The sequence below is a fragment of the Pleuronectes platessa genome, chromosome 22 (assembly GCF_947347685.1).
Source record: "Pleuronectes platessa chromosome 22, fPlePla1.1, whole genome shotgun sequence".
Taxonomy (NCBI): domain Eukaryota; kingdom Metazoa; phylum Chordata; class Actinopteri; order Pleuronectiformes; family Pleuronectidae; genus Pleuronectes; species Pleuronectes platessa.
Genome location: NC_070647.1, coordinates 9,517,829 through 9,541,431, shown reverse-complemented (window position 1 = coordinate 9,541,431; position 23,603 = coordinate 9,517,829). Strand labels below are relative to the sequence as shown.

Genomic DNA, 23,603 nt, shown 5'->3' with positions numbered 1-23,603 from the left:
TCTCATTTATTTCCCCCACTCCAAAAAAGCCTTTCCCTGCAATATGTAAACCAAACCTTGAAGATGAGATTATCCACACCTCGGGTTTAGGTCATGCTATTTAAACATTTATAACATTTGCCTTGGCCTGTTTTTGATTCTTGGAACAAGCATTGTCTGACATGAAACGTGACTGAGAGCAAATTTAATCTCAGTGACCTTCAAAACCAAAGTTTTGTTCTGCCAGTAAAATGATATTCAATATTAATATTTTAGCCATTTATCTCCCGCCCAGAAGGTTTTGTCAGCTATTTCTGGCGCCTGCTCTTTCCATACCCCACTTTTAGGTAATACAAAGGGACTCAGAATCCTTCACAGTGCCTCAACATTGGCTTTAATAAAACCAGTTTGTGTAGGTGTTTTATGTTTCCCCCCCCCCTAAGTACATAACGCAGGCAGACTCTTTTTACTGTGGGTACGGTAAAACTGAACCGGAAGAACCTGCATTGCTCCCCACAGAGCTCTGCTTCATTTGCTTTTCGTCTCTCCTTTCCTCTGGCCCTCCCTCCCTCCCCACGTTCTCACAGGACTCGTGAACTCTCCATAAACTCGTCGATTCCCTGCAGAACACTGCCTTCTATCCAACATCAGTCGAACTAGAAATGAAACTAAATAGGTGTGAAAAAAGGACAAGATAGGACAATATGGTGTAGAGAATGTAGAGGAAGAGGGAGGGAAAAACAGAAAATGAGAGAAAAGCAGGGCAGATTGCAGAGGGCTGAATCAATGCAGAGGCCTGGTCTCTTTTTTTCCTCCCCTCTCCTTTTTTTTCATTTTTTTCTCTCGCTCTCAAATGATTCACAGTGGAAAGAAAAGGCCTTTTCCCTGTCCTCAGTTGAACTCAACATCAGCTTCCTGTTAGAAAGGCAAGGAGGAAACACCCAGAGCTACGCGCATGCATGCACACACGGACAAATACACACAGAGGAAGGCCTTCACTAGAGTGGATTCTTTGCTGCCAGAGAAATTAGGTCAAGCACTTAAATGCCCTGCACTGAGATGCGCAGAGATTTAAAACGTGAAATGTTTGGTGGGGACAGCAAAGGCAAAACCAGATCAACAAACACTTACACACACAACTGCCCTTGCTGCACTTGAAAATATACACTAGCTACACTCTATGCTACCAAATCATAGCTCGCCGCATTGTGTATACCGTAAAAAACTGAAATAATCTGACAGACGCCCACTGCTCGACTGTTAATTCACCCTCCATCTGTGCAGATTAGAACATGACAAGGTGGCTCAGGCACACACAATAAAAATGAATGATGCGTATCTAAAAGAGGCTAACAGAGACACCTTTTAAGTCTCTTCTCGGGACGAGACCAAAGCAGTACGTGCTCACATTCTCAAAACGCCTGATGACCTGATTAGGGAGTGACAGGAGTCTCTGTGCGCTTCCACAACGCTGCTCAGGACAGGAACGGGAGAGCGCAACACACCACACTGCAGTATCAGACATGCACGCGCCGCACCAGCAACCCCCCCCCCAACCACCACCACCACCGCCTCCCGCCCTCTGACCTGAAATGCCCTTAAAGAAACAACACACTGCATCGTAATCACATCCAATCAACTATTCATAGAAAGGCTGGACTGCTTTATGACTAATATCGCCGTTTAAGGTTTCAATCAATTGAGATATGAGAGAGTGGGAGGGAAAGTTGGGACAGAGGATGAAAGTGTTCTGAAAGCAATTGAGAGGAGATAAGAGTGAATCCAGGTCTCTCTTCTCCTCTATATCGGCCACTGCCCACGACGAGGGGCTTGCAGCACCAGGGTGGCAGGTTTAATCAGACAATAATATCGCCATTTTTCACCATGTGCTCTCCTGTCCCACTAACTAAGAAAAATTAGACTTGGAACCATTGTCTGAGGAACACCTGTGTTTCTGCTCCATTTTCTCAAATGTACATAGCATCTTCCTGTTTATAAGGTAGTCTGTGTTTTATGAAACAAGATGCAAAATCAGCTTATTAATACTTCACATAATAGAGCTTTATTTACGACCAAGGGCTGCGGCCAAAAGGTCGTTGTGACCCTGTTGATATTCCGGCTTTTGACAGTTAAGTTTTTCCTTCCAGCTGAAGGGTGAGAAAAACAGACAACGGTAATCGCACAACACCATGTCTCTGTCAGCCAATACACATCTCATCTTGGGAAACACTGCTGCGTTGCAATTTCCATTGACACTCCGGTACGAACAGAACTTTATCCAGGCAGCCAACCTGCAGATGAAGACACACACACACACACACACACACACACACACACACACACAAACACACACACACACACACACACACACACACACACACACACACACACACACACACACACACACACACACATACACACACACACAAACAAAGCGAAATGCATGCAGGATGATTGATGATCTCAAAGGATTAACGAATCCTAAAGATAAACTGATAAAAGTGCGGTATGAGAGTATTCGGTATTTTAAACTTGGGACTTGTCCCGAGCATAAGGTGTCGATGTGCTGTGGGTAGAAGTTATCTTAGGCATGAACAATAGCTGTGGCATGATCTTATACAACTATATAAACTATATATATACTATTATAAACTAAAAAGAGACAATGTCCCAAGTTCACATAAAACCAGTTCAGATAACAAAATGGAAAAAACAATGTGATTCCATTGTAAACAATAATGTTTTTATGATTTTAAGATCACCCGAACGTTTTGCTTTGGTTGCTCGGAGCAACATGACAGCTCATATTTAATCATTTTTCATGGGAATTTGCAATTATCATCTACAGCCACAAGAAGATTTAAGCTATATAGTGAGCTTGATAAGAACCTCAAAACTTTTATTTTGTACTCAAATGTGGAAACCTATATTCAGTCAATTTAATTTCTCAAATGAACTAAATTAATTGTATTTTTTTTATATTTAAATATCTGATATTTAAGCTAACAGCACACCTGAAAAGCAGCCAGGAAACATCCATTCTAAACATCAAAAATTACACTGAGCTACTGCTGAGTCTGCTCTTCTCAGATTTCAAAGAATTAATTTCATCAGAAACTTCTCTGAGGGAAACCACAGTGACACATCAGTGGAAACCACACAGCTCCACCATATGTTCTCATGTCTTACATACACTGATCATCTCGGGGTGAACAGGGTCAGCGCCGCGTTTCTAATTGAATGCACGTTTCTGCTGAAATCTTACAAATTGCTCACTTGGAGAGCGGTGATGTGTTTTCCCCACCGGCTCGACGTGATGCTGCCTGTATCTGTGCCTGCGTCGGGGACAAAGGGAAAGATTATGCCTCAGTGTCTGCGAAGGGAAAGTGGGCCACGCAGAGGCGATCGCTCTTTCCTTGTTGTATCGCAGGAGGGAGAAATGTGCTGCCCGGCGTCCATTTCATTCCCTCGCTAAAGCGCTGGAAAGATGTTCGCAACTTGTTTTCAAATTCACAGACGATTATGTTAAGCTGTTAAGCTCTTAGTCCGAAAGCGCTTGTTTTCAGCGGCACCCTGTAAAACTTCTCCCCCGAGGACCGTGGATCGTTTCAGTCACAACAGCGTGAACATCCAGTGACCCAGTCTGGAGGAAACACGGGCGTGCGCTTAGAGAAAAGACACGTCCTAGTTGTCACTTCTACGCAAACGTACACGACTAAAAAAAACAAAGAGGTAACAAATAAAACTACATACCAGTAAATGTCAAGTTCAAGTTGGACGGTCTCTTCCTCCAACGCCGTGGGCTACACGCCACCTGGACTGTGGCGGGTCTGGTCCCATGGCGAGCAGGGGAGACACACACAACGCGACAATATTTGAGGACTGAGATGCAGGAGACATCGTCACGTTGAGGACAATTTCCAGAGAGCAGCTGTAGCGGGACAAATAAAACGAGTGGTCCCCCTCCCTCTCCTCCGCTCTCCTCCCGCCCCTCGCTGCCTCTCTCTCGCCGGCCGTGCAGCTCGGTTCAACGGGGACACGGGGCAGCAGACTGCGCCGCCGCCGCCGCTGAACCAGATGCGTCAGGTTCAGCTGAGGTGACACGGCCGTTATACAACCGGCCCGGGCGGGCAGCAGGCAGCCCGTGAGCCGCCACCGAGCCGCTTATTTAGTGTCACTTAAAGCAGAGAGACTAGGCGGGAGCCCGGTGGAACATCCACAAAAAAGCATGCTGTGTTGGATCGTTTATTCAATGGCCCCCTCCTCTCTCCTCCGGCCCCTTCCGCGGGGTAAAAAGCACCATTCTCTCATTTGACCTCACCTGATGTCAGCCTGGAGGGAAAGGCGCTTTGTGGTGGAGAAGAAGCCTCAACTACCACCGCAAAATGATATTACACATGTAATAAAATTCAACGAGGGCTCCACACATTCACAATTTGAATGTGGTGCACAGTTCCATCTGGGATTAGCCCGCAATAATAGGCAATGTTTTAGTTGGTGTCACCCCACCACCCCCAGTGTTAAACAGGCCTGCACATGTTCAATACAGCCACTAAAGTCCTAAATGTAGTAAAAGATGACAAATGTGTCAACAAGTCCCAGGTGTCAAGTTCAGGAAATTATAAAAGGTTTTAATAACACACACAAACACATGTTAGCCAGAATTTGTGCATATCTTGAACTCTGACTCTAAAGCCGCTTATCATTTCATGCTAGCTACAGTGTTGAATCAGTCTAATTCCTGCTAGCAAAAGTTTAAGCGCCTAAGCTAATAATTTGTTAGGTAATTCATGCTAGCTACAGTTCACTTCTCAAATCATTATTTTTCCTTTTACGGTAGCAACAAGTTAAGCTACAGAGATAATTCCTGCTGTCTACAGTTCAGCTCATAATTGAGTATCAGTCTTTTATGCTAGCCACAGGTTAAGATTCAAAGCTAAGTTATGCTAGCTACAGGTTTACATTCAAAGCTAATTGATGCTAGCTACAGTTCAGCTCTCAAATAATTATTCATCTTCTATGCTAGCTACAAAATAACCTCCAAGGCTAATTAATGCTAGCTAAAGGTTTACTTTCAAATCATTATACATTTTTTTTATGCTAGCTACAGGTTTACCTCCAAAGCGTATTTATGCTAGCTACAGTTCAGCTCTCAAATCATGATTTATCTTTTATGCTAGCTACAGCTTTAGCTCTGGAGCTAATTGTTTGTGCTTGCTAATGAAAGGCGGTGAAGTGAAAAAACGCACAGTCACACCTGGTTGTTAGCCTACCTGCCATAATGAGGCTGGTTAGGTCGGTTGAAGGTTAATGAACCTCGGTTGATGGGGTTCGATCCTCCGGTGAATCACAGACATGTCCAGACCTGCAGAAACTACCTGATGAGCTCTACAGACACTTTACACCTTCATCAGCCGTGGACGTGAGGAGAGGCAGAGCTGTTAAAGGACCACCCCAACATTTGCACATAATTAAAAATCATCCCCATAACACTTTTATTAGCTTATACTGGTTTATAAGATTCAAATAGATGACAATGTGACAACACAGAGATGTATTGTCAACTTCTTCCACCGAGCAAAGAAGAAGGAGAAGTAGATGACAACAAAATTTGTTTGAGAATACAGTCATTTCAAATTTTCTTGGAAGTGATTGACAATATTGTTAAAGTTATTTAAGTTACTTTGACTTGGGTATAGATAGATAAAGAGATAGATAGATAGATGGAAATGTATATTGTGTTAAAAAAAACATCACAGCTTATGTGTGTGTTTATACACACACAGACACATTTTACAACTTTTTATTAATTTCATTTGAAATTAAGCTATTTATAAGAAAGATATCTGCAAGAAAATTGCAAGAAAAAACATAATTTCACTTAAAATCAAGACATATAACAATAATGTACCATGTATAAAGTACCATGTATAAATATAAGTCATTTGGTTACATGCTGGTGACATTGATGTATAGATAGATGTATAAATAGATAAATAAAATGTGTCAATAATATTTACATGTCAATATAGACTCATCGCACTCTCCTTCACTAAGAAATACATTTCTGAATATGTGGTCAAATTTCAAGTTGATTATGAAATAAATAGTTTATTAAATCTATTTATTATGAAATTCAATTTGGCTCATTTACAAACTTTATTGTCTATTAAGATATTTTTTATGTTTGCAAGGGAATGTTTTTATAGCTGAGCCAGTAATTAAAATATATGTTGTGTTTCTGATTTGTTGTAATAATCTATAGAAGAAACCGAAATGCTTTATTTGAAATTAGTAATTAAGTTAAACAGGAATGCTCTCTTCTTTGGTTTGACGCAGGCTTGTTTATGCAGTTGTTAATGTTCAAATCACTATGTGTGTGTGTGTGTGTGTGTGTGTGTGTGTGTGTATGTTTGTGTGTGTATTTGTTTTTGTCTCTGTACACTTGAGTCGAAGCAAAAGACCCAGTTCAAAACTGCTCAACAGAGGCAAGTATATTGATAGGGGATAAATCTGTGTCCACAGGTGTTACACCCACACTCACTAGGCAAGGTAGGATTAAGAGAGAGAGAGAAAGAGGGAGATAATGTGTGAGTGTGTGTGTGTGTGTGTGTGTGTGTGTGTGTGTGTGTGTGTGTGTGTGTGTGTGTGGTGCTCCTATAGCTCAAATGAATAAGGGCTGAGCGTGGTTGCTATAGATAATAGGGATTAGAATGTGACACAAGTTAATGCTGAAGAAGATTCTCTCTCTCACACACACACACACACACACACACAAACACAATTTTATAATATCCAAACACTGTTTATGAGTAAAATAAAGTCAAATTAAAGTTAGCCTATTCTAAATAAATGCTTCAAAATAAGAGGAATATTACCCACAGTATGCACAAAATTATACACACACAATTTGTATTCTGGAAGAGTACATTTTCTTTTTAAATGTAACTGATTAGATTATTATATAAAAAATAGTTAAACATTTAAACAGAATTTGTGCATAAAGAGATACATTTACAAGCCTCTACTGTCTTGTAAGTAATCATACATATTATATTTGAGAAATTTTACACATCATGGTAACTGAGGTTTACATTACGTGTGTAATCTTAGTATAAAAATGTAGTGCATATGCAAATATATTAATCTGATTCATGAATACTAAAAATATTTTCACTTCATTTCATCTTGCTTTGCTAAAGTAAAAGTCATAATAAAGTAATTCATTAAAACTGTTTGCTTTTTCAACCAAGTCTTTTTCCACTTATCTATAGGGACAATATTCATATTTTTTCCAAAGTATTTAAAATTGTATACTGAAGGTATCAAAGATCTCCCACTTCGGGAAACATTTGGTGATTTACTTTTTCCTTCCAGTTACTAAAGTGGACAAACTTTAATAAGAATGCATAGGCCTATAAAATATCACTAAGTGTGATATTAAGAGACATTGGTCATGCTGATGGATGTAATGTAGATATGGTATTAAGCACTTATCATCCAAAACCTTACACCTAAATGGACCTCAGCACTCCATGCTCATCAATCTTTCATTTCATATGATTTGCACATGAACTCAATCACTCACTCACATCTATTAAGAAAGAGGTATTGACAAGAGAAAACGATTGACTCCGCAACCAGATGAGTTTTTATTTTCACAGGAGACGAGGGGAGATGAAGAGGAGAGGAGCAGAGAGCCTGAGTCTTATGGAGGTGGCAGGGTCTCTCCATTTGCCTCTACTAATTTGCAATCAGACACTCTCTCCTCTCTCTCCCTGCCATGTCTCCAGACAGTGTGGATGGCAGCTCAGACAAAGCTAGCATTCACCGCTGCCCGAGAACCCTCTTAGTCTTATTTCAGGCCACTGCTCTCAGACACAGAGCCTTCTGCATGGAGCACCCAAAACACAGCACCTAGAGAGAGGAGAGGAAGAGGAGGAAAAGGAGGAAGAGGAGGAAGAGGAGGAGAGGAGAGGGTTTGGAAAAAAAAGTAGGAGGAGGCTTTTGTCGAGGGCCAAACTGCTGTTCCTCTCCCCCCACCGCCCTTCGCCACCTACTCCCCTTTTGCTTGCTCGGTTGCTCCTTCCTCTCTTTGGACGGTACCCCGGCCTGGTCCCCTCAGACATTCTGCAGTGCGGTGCCACGCCCAAGTAAGCGCCATGAAAAGAGTCGAGACTTGATCGATCTGCAGCGCTCGGACCAGGAGAGCAGATCACACCCTTCTCCCCTTTACCCTATTTAGTTACTCTGGGTAAAAGGATTCAAGATAATTGTGAAGTTTGATAAAGTCCTAAGTGGCTCAGTTTAGCTACTGGACATGCACCATATGAGGTACATCATCTAGTACAGATCTTATAAACGCTGGATTGGAATCTGGCCAAATCAAACTATAGTAAGCGATCTGGCCTTGAGATGATGGTACCTTACGTCAGGGGTGAATCCAGGGGTGGGGCCAGGGGGGCAATGTCCCCAGCTGAAGACTGATTTCACAACACAATGTGCTTGAAAAACTAAACATTTTCCACATATATTCAATGACGTGCAGCTTTGCTCAAAGCTATCGAGCAAACAGTGAATAAGGAAATGTGCATCTTACTGAATCGGGAAATTTTAATGGATGCTAGATATATAATTGTCCCCTCTTTGTAAATTGTGGCGGCTTTATTGGTCAATATTACTTCAAAAAAGCTAAGAAAATGAAAATTCTGAGCAAATTGTCATATTAATTGTTGGAAAGTGACCCAATCTTCACCTGGCCTGACCCCTGCTTTCTGTTTTTTCACATGTTTTATTGAATTGAATGTTCTTCAATTGCCCATTATCTTAATTGGCACTATCTTACCCTGCGTAGCCGGCAGCCATTGTAATAAACATATTACCTCGCCTTAAAAAATCCAGAAAACATAAAAAAATCTTTCATTAAAGTTTAGTTGGGCTAAGCATCTATCTTTATCAAATAATTAGAATAAGTGAGGGATAATAGCTCTTCACCGAGCTTATCGAGACAAGTGCATGTCCCCAGTGTTACTTAACGCCTGATTACATCTCTTATAAAATCCGTGTGAGCTCACATGCACGCGTTACTGTCCCAATGTAATCCTCCCTGCGTTATCACTGTATTATCAGCACTCGCGTAGAGGTACAGTATGTTTTGCAGCTCGGTTACCACAGGTTACAGCTAAATGATTTACCCAGAGGGCCAAGGGTGTCCTTAAAGCTCAAGTCAGAGCTGCTTTCAATAACAACACTAGGCTGCAGCTGGCCTCTGTAACTCCAGACCTGAGCAGTGATCCGTTGCATTGTGTCCGCAGCACCACACTTCATCCGTTTGTGCAGCATTTTATGAAATGTGCATGTTTTATTTTTCCAAGCTGGGATTTTACACAAGGTGGTGCTACATTTTTCACAGGATTATCTCATCTTAAGTGGAGTGCAACGTGTTCGGCCATGACTCAATCAATGGATCAATGACTGGACTGTTTTCCTTTCTTTATAATTTTTGTTTGAAAGCACATCCAAGAAAAGTAAAGCTAAGAAAAGTAAAGCAGGGGAGGGAAAAAACTGCCTCAGTCCTTTTTCGGGGTTTGGGCCGATTCCCACAGGTTGTCTCACTTATTAGCTGCTTTCCTGCACCGGACCGAGCAGCACAATCCCTCTCAGTCTCCCTCCCAACACATAACAATGCCAGGAATGGATGCGTTTTGTGCAGTTCAACCGTTAGGCAACATCCGACCGCTTAATTCATTCAATTTCTCCCTCTGCCATGCCAGCACAATTGGCCTGAAAGGGTGCAGGTGGGGGGCTGAGGAGGCCGGTCCAAGCTGGTCACACACTGCTCTAAATGTTTCAGGTGTAGATGGGTTACAGCGCAGGACAAGGGGCGGCCTGTTGGGAAATGTGTGTCCTTGAGGTGACCCCTGCAGGCCTCAGTGGTCACTCTGACCCCTCCCAGACTCCGACTTGACCCTGGCTATATCTTTAGCAGTGAACGGTGCAAATGACCGGATCGGGTGGCTGTACCCTCTGCCCCTCTTCAATCCCTTTTCTCACTTTCCTTTTCCTCCAGATGATCACAAACAGCCATTGTCACTGGCAGACTGCGAGAACAATTGGGTTCTTATGCCGCGGCTGGTCAGGGGATGGGAGGGTAAACTTCGGCAATGACTGCGCTAAGTAAATTATAGCTCCGATGGCCTGTGTGGTTTGGAGAGGCTGGGCTCTGTGAGAGGTCCAGGCGACGAAACCACCACTTCAGCACTTCTGTTGATTCCGCAGAGCTAAATAACGACGGCTCATCAAGCACAGAAGTTTTTACTATCGCTCACATTGATCCAAACACATAACTAACTGCAGAGGGGAAAAAAAGCAGTCGCACGAACTGAATAATTGTGTGACTGCCGGGCAATGAAGGCCACAGTCCTCCTCCCTCTCTCCCTCCCTTCCTCTCTCAGATCGAGGCTCCGCCTGTCCACTGTCCTCCCGCTCTCCGCTCGCTCCACCCTCCCGCCCTATCTCCTTTCGACATGACATCATCTGCACATCTGTCGTCCCAACAGGGTGCTGGTGACATAGACAGGCCACAAAATTAGTAGAGCTCTCTCCCTCCGCCTTTTGTCACCCTCTCTTTCTTCCCCTCTCGCTTTCTTGTTGATCTTTCCCTACTATACTCCTTATATTTCCATCCCCCTGTGGGCGCTTTTTCTTCCTGCGTTTCTCTCTGTCCCTGCACACGATTTTTTTTTCTATACCCCAGCTCTGCATCATGTCCTGCAAATAAAATGGTCGCACCTCACATTACATCTCCTCGCTTCCTACAATGCGGCACATACATTTTGAGCAGGCAGGAAACAGCCATTAAACTAAATGATCCATGGGCCTCACCCCAGCCTTGACCCGTGTGATTGTGAGCAAACTCAATCAGCGAGGTCAGCACTAACACGATTTGACTCTGAGAGAAGTTTTTTTTCTCCTAACTTTCTCTGATTTGAGCTATTAGAGCCTGGTGAAAACCGGTTAAGAGGTCGCGGCTACATCAACATGTGTGTGTGTGTGTGTGTGTGTGTGTGTGTGTGTGCGCGTGTGAGCGTGAGCGAGGAAGAGAGAAAAGTGAGTGGGAGCCATTTTTCTAGAGTTTCGACGATGCCTAACCCATTAAGGGCTGAGTATTTCCATGGGAATAGAAAGTTAGAGAAGTGCAACACATGTTTGATTCCCACAGCCGCAGTGCAATAATTCTTCACGTACGAATTACGAACACATCAAATCGACTTGTAGTGCAGCTGCAGTGGATTTGCAATGTTTGGTGGTGTAGATGAAATAAAAAAACGATTAAGTCTGTAATTAACCAAGTGGCCTTAAAAAAAGTAGGTAATTTATCAACAAAGAGAACACACCAGCAGCGGTTCACCTTTCCTTAACACATTATTCTGTAAATAAATACAATGCATGAGTACAAAATAGAAAAGACAAAAATAAATACATTTAGAAAAAAATATTGAATTTGCACCAGCACAGGGATCATCATTTCTGGTTTTGTGGTCATGGTCTGACCCTAAAACTTATTTCTGCAAATTTTACTTCTAACATTGCACCTCTTGTCTTTTATACCTTCTTTTGCCATGATTGTTATTTGGCTCATCTCCTGTTGATAATGTGCCATATGAATAAATATGATTTGAACCAAGAGAAACCAGGACAGAATACAGCAGATTTGAAGGAGTGAGGGGCCTTTTGACCCCCACATATAATAACACCCATACACCTAACTCGTTACTTTTTTAGTAACCATAACTTTTTATTTTATTTTAATTTGAGTTAATATTACTCATAAATATTTCATGCATGTGCTGATGTGACAAATGTGGCACTGTAGTGTAACAGAACTCAGCGTTTAGAAAAGCTTTCAGCAGATCTAATGGCTTTTAAATCCTACTATCAATTACTAATAGCTGGATGATGTTTCCATTTGTAAGTTACAAGTCTGAATATGACAATGTGTTGAGGTGAGTGTATACCTATCCCTCTTTCCCCCGTGAAGCCGTGCTCTAACTTTGAACACAGAATTCCAATCCTTGCAGATGTATTCGATGGGGCAATAAAGTGCAGAAATAAAAAAGTTCTGGATTTGTGCGTTTGAAAAAATCCTTCAGCTTTAAGGAAACCAGCAAAGAACAAAATATGTTTTGATGATACCCACTCAAAGATTCTATAGATAAACGTGTAATTCCCGTATTCACGCGAACAAATGCAACGGTTGAATTTGGACATTTCGAAGGTAGGAACCAAGATGGTGGAACCACTGAGGAGTGTTGGGAGTGACAGGGCTGTTGTACAGCTTCTCCTCCTGTACTGGGAAACACAGGAGTAAAGAGCCCCCTTGAGGATCTGGAAATGAAATACTTCATATGTTACTAGTGACTCTAAAACTGCTGACACATGGTAGCATCAAACTCTCGTCAGGCTCAACACTAAGTATTTTTAAACAATAACACGAACATTTGTGCAAAAAGAGGATTTTTTTTCACAAAATATGTAATTTGTGACAGAAAGATATTATTGCAACATGATGATAAATCCTCTCTAAAATATATCAAGCGTGATGCATGTGTCTGTTTAGAGAAAACATTTTACAGATGCTGTTCTCATGCCATGAGAGACAGGATGGTGTGAAGTTGGTGTGAAAGTAATCAATTTGACCCAAAGCAGAAGGCTGGTCGAAGGTGGGATCTTCTCCAGTGCTTTGTCTCCCTCTGCAGTTACAAGTGAGTAAAGTCAAATGGAGGAGGCCTTTTAAAAAGACCAGACTGAGGTTTTATTTAGACTTTCAAATAAATGAAAGGCTGAAGGTGTCACTTTATAGATGCCTTCTCACTTTTTCCTTTCTTGGCCTCAGGGTTGTTTTCCCAACCGTTTTCTGGTGACTCTGCGCGTCCATCCTCCTCAACATCTGGAGCATGTTGGCTCCTCGGAAATCTGCATTTCTGCAACGAAGACATGAATCCTGTTTACATGAAAAGGGCTCTGCTCTCGAGACATTTATGTACCTCGTGGCATTGTCGAAAGCGCCCCCCCCCCCCCCCCCATCCCCTTCATCTGCGCCCAAAAGGGTTCAAGATGCTGAACATTGACGACAGCCATCGCTCAAAAGTGGAACCGTTCTTACGCGACATGGGAACAATTTCCCCTCTGTCATCTTTTCATGTTTCGTGGACGCTCTGAACAGTGTCAATTAGACTTGATTACAAAGTAGTTTATTTCGGTTGTGTCATAAATACACTCTCTGCCCATTAACCCCCCCCCCCCCCCCAGTGTAGTTTTTGTTTTTCACCAACCACACTCTGATTTCTCCTTCATTCCAGCATGCCCTTCACCCCATCACACACACAGGCCCCATGTGTTTGTGCTGCCATATTAAAGTCGGAACAATGCCTTTGACATTGTGGTGGAAGCTTTACAGCCACTTGAGTTGCATGTCGCTATGTGACAAAATGGCCCGTGGGTACTTGTCTGACCTAAACCTCATGGAACCCATCAGGGCATCTTCACAGATCACACACACACACGTTACATACGACCAGAACGTTTCATGAAACGTCTTCCTTCATCGAGCTCAAGCTTAAGTGTCACATTTGAAGATTCAGGCTGGTGTTAATCTGTGTTTCTGTCACTGGCAACAAATCCTGGGAAGAGACTCAAACCAGTAATGTGACAATCGTGTGTCCCGGTTCTGTCTGTAGTCTTTTTTAAACGCGGTGTAAATTTACACGTAGTGACAGACAACAGTGGGCCAGCTCTTGGGTGTTCTCGCATGTTTTTCCCCCACATGGTCTCAGTAAATAATGATGATGGAATTAGATCATTGGGTTTCCTTTAATCTATTATTCATTGTTGCAGTAAAATGTTCGGCCTTTAGGCACAGACGTCCTTTGTCCTATCATGCCACTAAATAACATGTCACAAGAACTACTACCTTTTTCTTATTGAAGAACCATTTCAAGTAGAGAACCTTAACACTGCCAAACACATTACATGGAATAATAAACATGGAAAAACACATTCTGTTGTCCTGTTCGTCCCTTGCACTCATCCTGAATGACGTGTCAAATTTGGATCTTACTCAACTACTAAACGATAATTATAAGCTGGGTGAAAACATTGGTTGGAACACATGGTAACCATCCCTCATTAATTTGATTGAATTTAATGATTAGCCGAAGGACATGGCTGCGAATGAGCCTATAATTATTGTGAAGCATCCATCCATCATTCCACCCATCCAGCTCCAACATTATACACACATACTGCTTTTATTTCTTTTATGTTAGTAATTATTTTACTGTAATTTTCATTTTATTTCATTCTATGCTAATCTATGTTATTTTATTCTTTTTTTACATTTTGCACTGACGCTTCTTTTATTGTACAGAACTTTGTTAAACTGCAGTTGTATTTAAAAGTGCTATATAACTAAACTTGACTTCACAATTTTCCTGCAGCACCTTCTCCTGTATTACTGACGACACGAGGATGGAACTGGCAGTGACAAAAACATGACTTAAGATGAATTATTAGACGTTTACTATGATGATCAAAAACAACCATTTGCTTAACAACTAGTCAGGATTCTGGGCTCAGGCACAAGATAGCCCCCCAAAATCCCACAGAGCCATAAGACACCATTATTAATCTGTGTTTTTATTTTCCAGTTTGAGGCCTCACTGCATCGCAGCTTCAGCTTCTCCCTGCCCGTCTCCAGCCCTGTCACTCATCCTTATAATGCGGATGAGGTTTTCAAAACCATCTCTGTCAAAACTCGACAGATTACCATAAGTATCACAGCCACTGTCACCACTGATCTCACGTCCTGCGCGTTCGGCAGTAAAACCAAATTCCTGTGCAGCTCCCCACTTCCCTTGTCTCCCTGTTCACCTCTTCTGCTGCTCCAAAAAAAAATGAAAAGAAACAGATATCGCTGTGTGAACGCCAGGACAGTGAGTGCACGCTGCTTAAGTGCTATCTTGGCTTTGGAAATTGTGGTTTAGGAGGATTATTTGGACAGAAAGAGAGAGGGATTGAGAAAGAGACGCAGTAAAAGGCGCAGAGAACACACAAACACAAAGGGGTTCTTCCTCCGCTGCCCCCGAGCCAGAGACATTATCTGCGAATTGTCCACTGGAAGGGCTGCATGTTGAGGTTTAAACAGCCAACACGCTGCTATTTAGTGGCAAAGCTGCTTCTCATTCTCCAAAGCTCAGAGCACATGTGACTGCAGCTAGAGTTTCACAGAGTCCGAGTGGGCACGAGCGTCAGGCCAATCTCATAGCAGCCAAAGAATGAACGGTATTTTATTCTCCTCCAAAATCACTGCTATCTCTCAAATCGCTCTGTTGGCAGCCGCCGAGAATTTAAATGAAAAGGTTTTGCGTCCACAATATTTCCCTCGGGTCGTTTTTCTAAGAGAGCGTCTCACTTTTGTTCACATGACTGATGTCTCATTTTTGCAGCAAATTGTATTAATACTATCTCATTGTGGTCGTTTGTTGGGATCAGGTTAAGCTCAGGACGTCTCGATTTCCAGTCTCCGAAATGTCAACAACAAGCGGGGAAAATATGCACTTTGTCCTCGGTCCACTCTGTGAAGTAGACCAATAAAAACTGTGCTTTGAAGGTGCCTTATGGAAGTGAACAGGAGCGTCTCCGCCCATGGTGCTCACTTCAAACAGGCCTGTGTTTGCTGTGGAACAGCTTTAAAAGGAAGAAACGGCAACAAATCCTCTAGTGTGCCCCTTGTCGGCCTTCTACTCTAATGACACTATAGGGCACCTCAACGACTGTAAAGGTTTAACAAGGGTGTTCACTGCAGAGAAAAATGTGACAGATAGATAGATAGATAGATAGATAGATAGATAGATAGATAGATAGATAGAGTAATGGACAGACAGACAGTAAATCAGAACTTGAACTTGCACCTGGTGCATTAAACTGACATTGAGTCTGAGATTCTTCCTTCATGCCACCACATGAGGGCGTATTGTCAGTGATCCACCAGCAGCACATGTGAGGTGAAAGAAACACCGTCAGTCTGAGGCATTTCAAAATGCATCCAACCCACTGACGAGCCAATAACTGAGAAACTGAGAGTCCGATGTTGGAGTGATGAGCATTACCAATTGAATTTCTCACCAGGAATTATTTACACATAACATCATAATACCTGTATGTATTTATGTATGTATGTATGTATGTATGTATGTATGTATGTATGTATGTATGTATGTATATAAATGCATTTATGGATTCTGTATATGAATGAATAATAGCAATAGAGTGGGTGAGGTGAGGGGTGTTCAGCTGCAACATGCAACTTCACCACTAGATGTCACTACATTCTACACACTAAACCTTTAACTTCAATACATATAACAGTAAAAGATGGTGGGTATAAATATATATATCCTGATAAATAAGACAACTGTGCTGGTGAGATTCTCGACAATGGACAGATGGATGGATGAATGGCTGGATGGATGAGAGATGAAGGGGGCTAGAGAGATGGAGAGATAGATAATTAGAGAGACAGACAGACAGAGAGACAGACAGACAGACAGACCGATAGATACTTGTGGAGGTGTGAGCAGCTCCTTTATAAGAATCGGACTTCCGGAACCCTGCTGGCTCCCTCCCCCCCTCCCTCCCTCTCCCCCTCCCTCCCTCTCCCTCTCCCACCCAGTCCTCTCACAGACCAGGTGGCAGCGCGCACTTCGGCCGAGGGATGCAGCCTCTCATCTCCTCACACATGGACAGCGGAGCTCGGAGCGCGCCACGGCTGCACTATAGCTGCTGAAGACACCACCACCACCAGCGCGCAGGAGCGAAGACATCAAGTCAAACCAACTCCTGGACTTCAGAGAAAAGGACATATTCATCCTCTTTCTTTTTTTTTTCAAACCGCAAGAGCGCAGCAAAAGCGGTGTTCAATGCGCAACCATGCTCATCATCTCCTCTCGCAGTGCGCTGCTGTCCGTCTACTACCCACAGATCTTCCTCATCCTCACCAGCGGTAGCTACCTGTAGGTTTCTTTATGACATGCACTTGCCCTATTTGAACCGTGAGTCACTTTTTATGCGACGGTCCCCTGGCGCGTGCAAATGCTTGTTCCTTGCGCGTCAAAATGGCCAATTACGCACAAGTCAGAAATTGGATAAGTCAAGTTAGATCGCGCGTTAAATGGTTCTAGTGTTGTTAATATGTTATCTTAAGAGCGTGCAACACGTGTCTTTACTTTTAAGCCAACATTTAACTTCGCTATTTGGAGTAAATTGCTATATTTTAAAATGTCTCTTGTGATTCTGCTTAGTCTAAATGTAGGAAAAACGTTGGAATATCCAGAGCCAGGTTATGCGTGATTTGTGTCGTTCAATCAATTACATTTTATTCCATAATGGAATCACAGACTATACCACGGGACGGGGGCTGCAGACTGTTCCTCATTACATTTCATTTTAACACCGTGCCATAAATCCAGTGAATGAAGATTTGGGTGCATGAAGCCAATATTTAATCTACATGATATTTTATATCTCCTAATTCGGGTGCTGCTGATGAGGTAACCTGCTCTCGTGGATTTACACGTTACACCAGAGCCACTCTGTCATGGCAGCACCCATATAAAGCAGCATATGGAAAAAAGTTACCTCATGGTTTCTCTCTCTATAGGAGCAGCATAACGTAACAAGCTTTCTCATGACATTAAAAGACCCAGGCCCTCACAAAGAGGATGATTGCTGCACCATACATGCCTCTCATTCATAACAAGGGCAGGTCCTGAAAACTTAAAATAGCTGTGGTAATGTATGTTTTCTGTAACAGAGGAGAAGGGATGAAAGAATTACTTGGGTTCAGTCTCATTTCTACAATTTTCTGTTGTTCAGTTGCACATGACGGAATCTGGGAAAAGGATGAATGATGTGGACTTGTTGAATTTGAAACTGAAAATGTACTTATTTTGCTTGAATAACAGCCAAGTACTGTCCGACCAGGACAAAGCGTTAAATCCAAACTACTGCAAAAATAGAGAATGGTGGCAGGTACATGTCAGACAGATTCTTATCTATATTTTCTCGTAAAATCAGTTTTTTTCTTTTCTTTTGTCATCTCTATATACAGGGCACTATCCTCGGTGGTAGCCCTGGGTGCAAACATCATCTGCAACAAGATACCGGGTTTGGCCCCCCGTCAGAGGGCCCTCTGTCAGTCTCGGCCCGACGCAATCATCGTCATTGGCGAGGGCGCCCAGGTGGGAATCAATGAGTGCCAGTACCAGTTCCGCTATGGCCGGTGGAACTGCTCGGCCCTGGGCGAGAGGACCGTCTTTGGACAAGAGCTGAGAGTAGGTCAGTCTGTTTGAAATTCAGATTCTTTACCTGTAGATGCTTTAGTGTGATGGCGAGAAACTGAGAGGGCAGAAACATTCAGTGGGACGAAACATTGACAGGAAATGAGGAAAGCAGGATGGGAAATTACCTTAGCTGGTATCAGAAACTTGGACTATGGGCAGAGAAGGTCTCTGGTTCGTCTCTGGTTCGACTCCACGGAGAGACAACAAAAGACGAACCTGGATTGATCTGTCCAAAAATCCAAGAGTCTCCCTACCCTGTCTAGTGCCCCTGAGCAAGGCACCTTACTCCCCCAACATCTGCTCCCCGAGCGCCGTAAATGGCTGCTCACTGCTCTGTGTGTACTGCACCAGATGGGTCAAAAGCAGAGATTAAATTTCCCTACCTGCATGAGTGTGCCTTTGCATGACTGTGCATGTGTTTGGGACGAATAAATGCATCTTAATCTTAAACGAGAGGTGTTGGAGTTCATGGTCAGTGTCTTAAATCTAGATCTGCAATTAAAGATTTTTTTCATGATCTATAATTCTGTTGATTTTTTTCATTAACCGATTTGTTGTTTGGTCCTTAAAATGTCAGAAAACGTCCAGAAGTGTCGCCCTAAACCCAAGATGGCCTCTTGAAATCAATAGTCGATTCTTGATCGATTGATAGATTACTGGTTGCAGCCCTATTTAAATCCCTCAACCATTGAAGCAAAAAACAAAGAGTTGTTTCCCTACATACAGTCTTGTCCCAGGAGTCAGTCTGATCAAACTACATGAGATGGGACAAAGGAACAGGTATATTAATTAGATCTAAACCACGACTCTGAACCTGAGAAAATAACTTATGACTAAACTGCGTGGCCTTATTTCCAAATGACTGAACTCAAAAGACCTGCGCTGACATCTTTTACTGTTGTCCTCAGACCTCCTGTAAAAATCTCTTCAGTGGCATCATGAGAAAAAAGCTCCAGCTCAGCACAACCGAGCAGCATAAAACAGACTTTCGAGATGGGTGGCAAAACTTTTAAGTGAAGCCATTTCTGTTTGGAACCACATACACCCTCAATGAATAATTTGCCTTGTTGAGACCCTTAAAAGAAAACAATAACTTTACTGCCATTGTCAGTGTCCCCAGAGGAGGCTCAGTTGTGATGGATGTAAGGAATATCACTGGGCTTACAACACAACTGTCACAGCCGTAAATTGAAGCGTGAAGACTTCCTGGTGTCTCAGGCTTATCTGGGTGTGCCATCTACTGAAAGGATTTATCACCGCACTCTGTAAAACGCAGAAACTGACACATCTCCCTGGTTTTAGGCAACATTCTCGGTGTCCACTCGCTCCTATGTGAGTCTCCTGTTATAAACTGCATTTCACTCCGAACTGTTTTGTTGCGGTCTTGCTGTGGGTTTGGATCCATGTTTAATCTAGCAGCTCTGGGAGCAATCACTTTGGTCTGCACGGGAGAAGAGCAGGCAGACGTCTGGATCTCTTTATTTCTTTTGTCAGAGGAAATGTCTCTTTTCTCTTGTGGCGTGTAAACGAGGTCGAGGAGACACTTTGTTTCTCTCGTCTTCTCCGTGAAGACAGTTTTACCGAATAAGAATTTTCTGAAAGATTAAATCTAATCGAATCTGTACAAATATGATAATGGTGCAGAATGTGTCAGGAGTCTTCATGGATCATTTGCTCTCCTCTTCCCATTCCTGCCCGTCTTTCAAAAAGCAGATGTCAGCCAGTGACATGCCTCCGCTAGTGTCGCTTACCTACCATCAGCCACTTCATTTGATCGACCTGCCAGGCCTGTGAACTCATTAAGGATTGAGAAAGACCAGAGAGATTCATGAAAACCACTAATTGAAGTCAGCTCCAGCAGCTGGATGGCAACAATGGGACCCAGCATGCACTGCTGTACAATCAAAACAAATCACAGCGCGAGGAGATGGCTGCTTGGCTGTTGCATGCACCCCTGATTCCTTGAGAAACGCCCCCCCCCCATACAACATACGCGAGTGGGTCGTGGCTCTTGGGCTGATGAGGGAAGACTTCAGAGTTTGTTATGAGTTATGGACCGAGGGAACCGCAGGCCCGATGGTTTCAGCGAGCGAGTTTTGTCAGGTTGGAGAGGAGCCATCAGAATCGCCCCTATACCAGAGACGCCACGCATTAATACTCTGGGCTGTTGAGAAGAACAAAGACCCAGCATTATCCTGATTGGTTAGAGGATATCCTGTTACCGATGGTCGGGCCAATAAATTCATCCCCCTCCTCCTCCCCGCCATAAATATAAATGTGTTTATTCTCAAGTTCAAATGGTGACATACAAAAGGCTTGGAAATGGGCAGATCTCAGTCAAGAGCCGGCCACAGATTATTTCAACATGTAACGCAGCAGTATCATTTGCTGTAATAACGCGGAGCGCCTGAGACGGACGCGGAATGACACTTAAGCCGTGTGAGAAATTTCAATGATGAGAAACAACAAGAGGCAGCAGCTCGACGAGAGCCGGCGCAGACAGAGCTCCTCCGGCCGGCCAGTAGATGTCACTTGTGTTTTCTTCACTGTAGTTATTACGGTTCTAACGGTGAGAGACTCCACTGAGGCAGATCAGAGGTAGGAAACCAGGCAGAACGGTTATTATATGATTATAAACACATGCAGAAGGTAGTATGATCAGAACAGAACTGAATGTAGACAGTAAATTTACTTCTGCTGAAGTACATTTGAAAGTGAAGTACTACTTGTATATTTTAATCATTATAACACATGCATCATAAAATGCAAAAATGTATTCACTTCCTTCCAATCCCAGTTCCATTCAGTCATGTAATTCATAGTGGTGGCTATCTGTCTTTAAAGGAGCAGTGCAATTTTTCACAGGATGAAATAAGTTTATCTACTCATGAGAGACAGTTTATTTCTTTCCTGAATAAAGATTTGTGTTGGAATAGGAACTAGGCGGGCTGCAGCGATTCACCCACACTGGCTTGATAGACAGTTCTCTCTGAATGCCATGGCCGGATCAGTACCCCAGCTATCATCCCTAATTATCTGGCACCACTAATTGTACTAGTAGTTACTCGTTATATCAGAAATCCCCCACTCTGCCGTCTAATGCACCGGTAAAGGCTTCTTGAATCCTTTGGCAGGATGAAATCCACTTATATCTGCATTTTGCAGGTATTTTCCAAAGTAAAAGAATGCTATGATTATCTGGACCATTTATCTAATCACAGCTGACACTGGGCGAGAGCAGAAAACACCCTGGACAGGTCGGCAGTGTATCACCGAACTGAGAGACATTCACATCGACAGTGCAGGCTTAAGAGTCTCCAGTAAACCCAATCTGCATGTTTTTCCACGTTGACATGGAAAGAAATGCAAACGCCAGAAAGGCCTTATAGCTTCATCAGTCTTATTGATTAATGAAGTTCGGTGAAGTCAAGTAGCTGCAGCCTAACTTCTCCTTGAGGTCTAATTAGGTAGAATAAGAAGAAATACCAGCGTGGGTGCAGCAGAAGTGAAGATAGCCTGAGATTAGTTTCTAGAATGAGTCCAGAAATGTCAACAATTTCCAGGAATGCATCTAAGTGGCATCCTCCAGTTGTCGAACTGTGCAGACCCAACTCAGACTTTCTGCTAAAAATGTTACGTTTCAAGCCAGGAAGACATTGTACAGCTGTATTCAGAGGCCAAGTATCCAGCAAAACTGTATGCCGTGTGTATACTATTCGTTCCTTTCTGAGGGAAGTACAACAATTACTGATTCTAGAACTTCTTCAAAAAAGTACTGGTACACCTTCTCAGTCAAGTGTTATTATAACGTTACTTGTTTTCACTCCGACCCTTCTCCATTCTCTCCAGGCAGCAGGGAGGCGGCGTTCACATACGCCATCACCGCCGCCGGAGTGGCCCACGCAGTGACGGCAGCCTGTAGCCAAGGCAACCTGAGCCAGTGTGGCTGTGACCGCGAGAAGCAGGGCTACCACGACCAGGAGGAGGGCTGGAAGTGGGGGGGCTGCTCGGCCGACGTTAAGTACGGCGTGGAGTTCTCGCGGCGCTTTGTTGACGCCCGAGAGATCAAGAAAAACGCCCGGCGGCTGATGAACCTGCACAACAATGAGGCGGGGCGAAAGGTAATGAATCTAATTTGCTGTAAAAACAAGGTTCCGTTTCAAGCTCAGGTCCAGGGGGAATACGGTCACCTGTCAGTTTTGTCATCTGAAAATGTTTGCATGGCATTATAATATAAATCTGGTTCAAGCCACAATGTAACTCCATACGTGCTTGGTTGCACAACAGCTCTGGTCAGTTTTCTTTGGGCTGTCACGCTACTTTGTGGTCTGAGGAAAGGTAAAGCTAATTAGAGACTCCCGCTTTTGGGGAATGAGTTATTTTCCCCAGGTCTCTGACACAAAGTTGGCATCTGGTTCGTGCGCTGAAAGTCGAAATGCCTGCAGGAAGCCCAGCTTACCAGCAGACAGATTACAAGGATATGGGTTTACTGTTAACCACTTCAAATACGAGCCATGAACGCGAACTCAAAATGACAATTCAAGCAGAACGAGAACAAGCTATTTTACTTTATTCTGACCGACCCTGTACTCTTTCTGTGACCAGATCCTGGAGGAGAGGATGAAGCTCGAGTGCAAGTGTCATGGTGTTTCCGGTTCTTGCACCACTAAGACCTGCTGGATCACCCTACCAAAGTTCAGAGAGATCGGCTACCTGCTGAAGGAGCGCTACAGCGAAGCGGTTCAAGTGGAGCCTGTTCGGGCCTCGCGGCTCCGCCAGCCGTCCTTCCTGCGTCTCAAAGAGGCCCGGGGCTACCAGAAGCCCACAGACACGGACCTGGTCTACCTGGAGCGCTCGCCCAACTACTGCGAGGAGGACACGGCGACGGGGAGCACGGGGACGAGGGGCAGGCTGTGCAACGGCACCTCCACCCACACAGACAGCTGCAATGTGATGTGCTGCGGCCGGGGCTACAACACACACCACTACACGCGCGTGTGGCAGTGCAACTGCAAGTTCCACTGGTGCTGCTTCGTCAAGTGCAACACGTGCAGGGAGAAATCTGAGGTTTACACCTGCAAGTAGGGAGCGAGAGAGACGGACAGCGGCTGAGGATGGGAAACAGACAAGGGGTCGAAGGTCAGGGGGATCCGACGAATTGGAATTTGAAGTGAAGGACTTGGAAGTATTTATTCAACATTTTGCACATTTTTACTTCCTATT

The 23,603-nt window shown here is 43.5% G+C and overlaps 1 protein-coding gene and 1 long non-coding RNA gene across 2 annotated transcripts; one reads left to right on the top strand and one right to left on the bottom strand.

Annotated features, from left to right (window-relative positions):
* Positions 1 to 2,015: 2,015 nt before the first annotated feature.
* LOC128429089 (uncharacterized) lies at positions 2,016 to 3,925 on the bottom strand. The gene is made up of 2 exons (XR_008333874.1): positions 3,733 to 3,925; positions 2,016 to 2,270 (listed from the first exon to the last, which is right to left on the bottom strand). It is a non-coding gene; the product is annotated as an uncharacterized LOC128429089 (long non-coding RNA).
* A 13,043-nt stretch (positions 3,926 to 16,968) lies between these two features.
* wnt7ba (wingless-type MMTV integration site family, member 7Ba) lies at positions 16,969 to 23,465 on the top strand. The gene is made up of 4 exons (XM_053414937.1): positions 16,969 to 17,051; positions 18,149 to 18,375; positions 22,230 to 22,501; positions 22,986 to 23,465. Exons 1-4 carry the CDS (start codon positions 16,969 to 16,971, stop codon positions 23,463 to 23,465), a joined length of 1,062 nt encoding a protein of 353 aa, XP_053270912.1.
* The last annotated feature ends 138 nt before the right edge of the window (positions 23,466 to 23,603 follow it).

Coding starts and splice junctions, on each gene's coding strand:
- wnt7ba (XM_053414937.1), top strand. CDS start 16,969: ATGCTCATCATCTCCTCTCGCAGTGCGCTGCTGTCCGTCTACTACCCA. Junction 18,376..22,229: donor TGGACAAGAGCTGAGAGTAG/GTCAGTCTGTTT, acceptor CATTCTCTCCAG/GCAGCAGGGAGGCGGCGTTC. Junction 22,502..22,985: donor ACAATGAGGCGGGGCGAAAG/GTAATGAATCTA, acceptor TTCTGTGACCAG/ATCCTGGAGGAGAGGATGAA.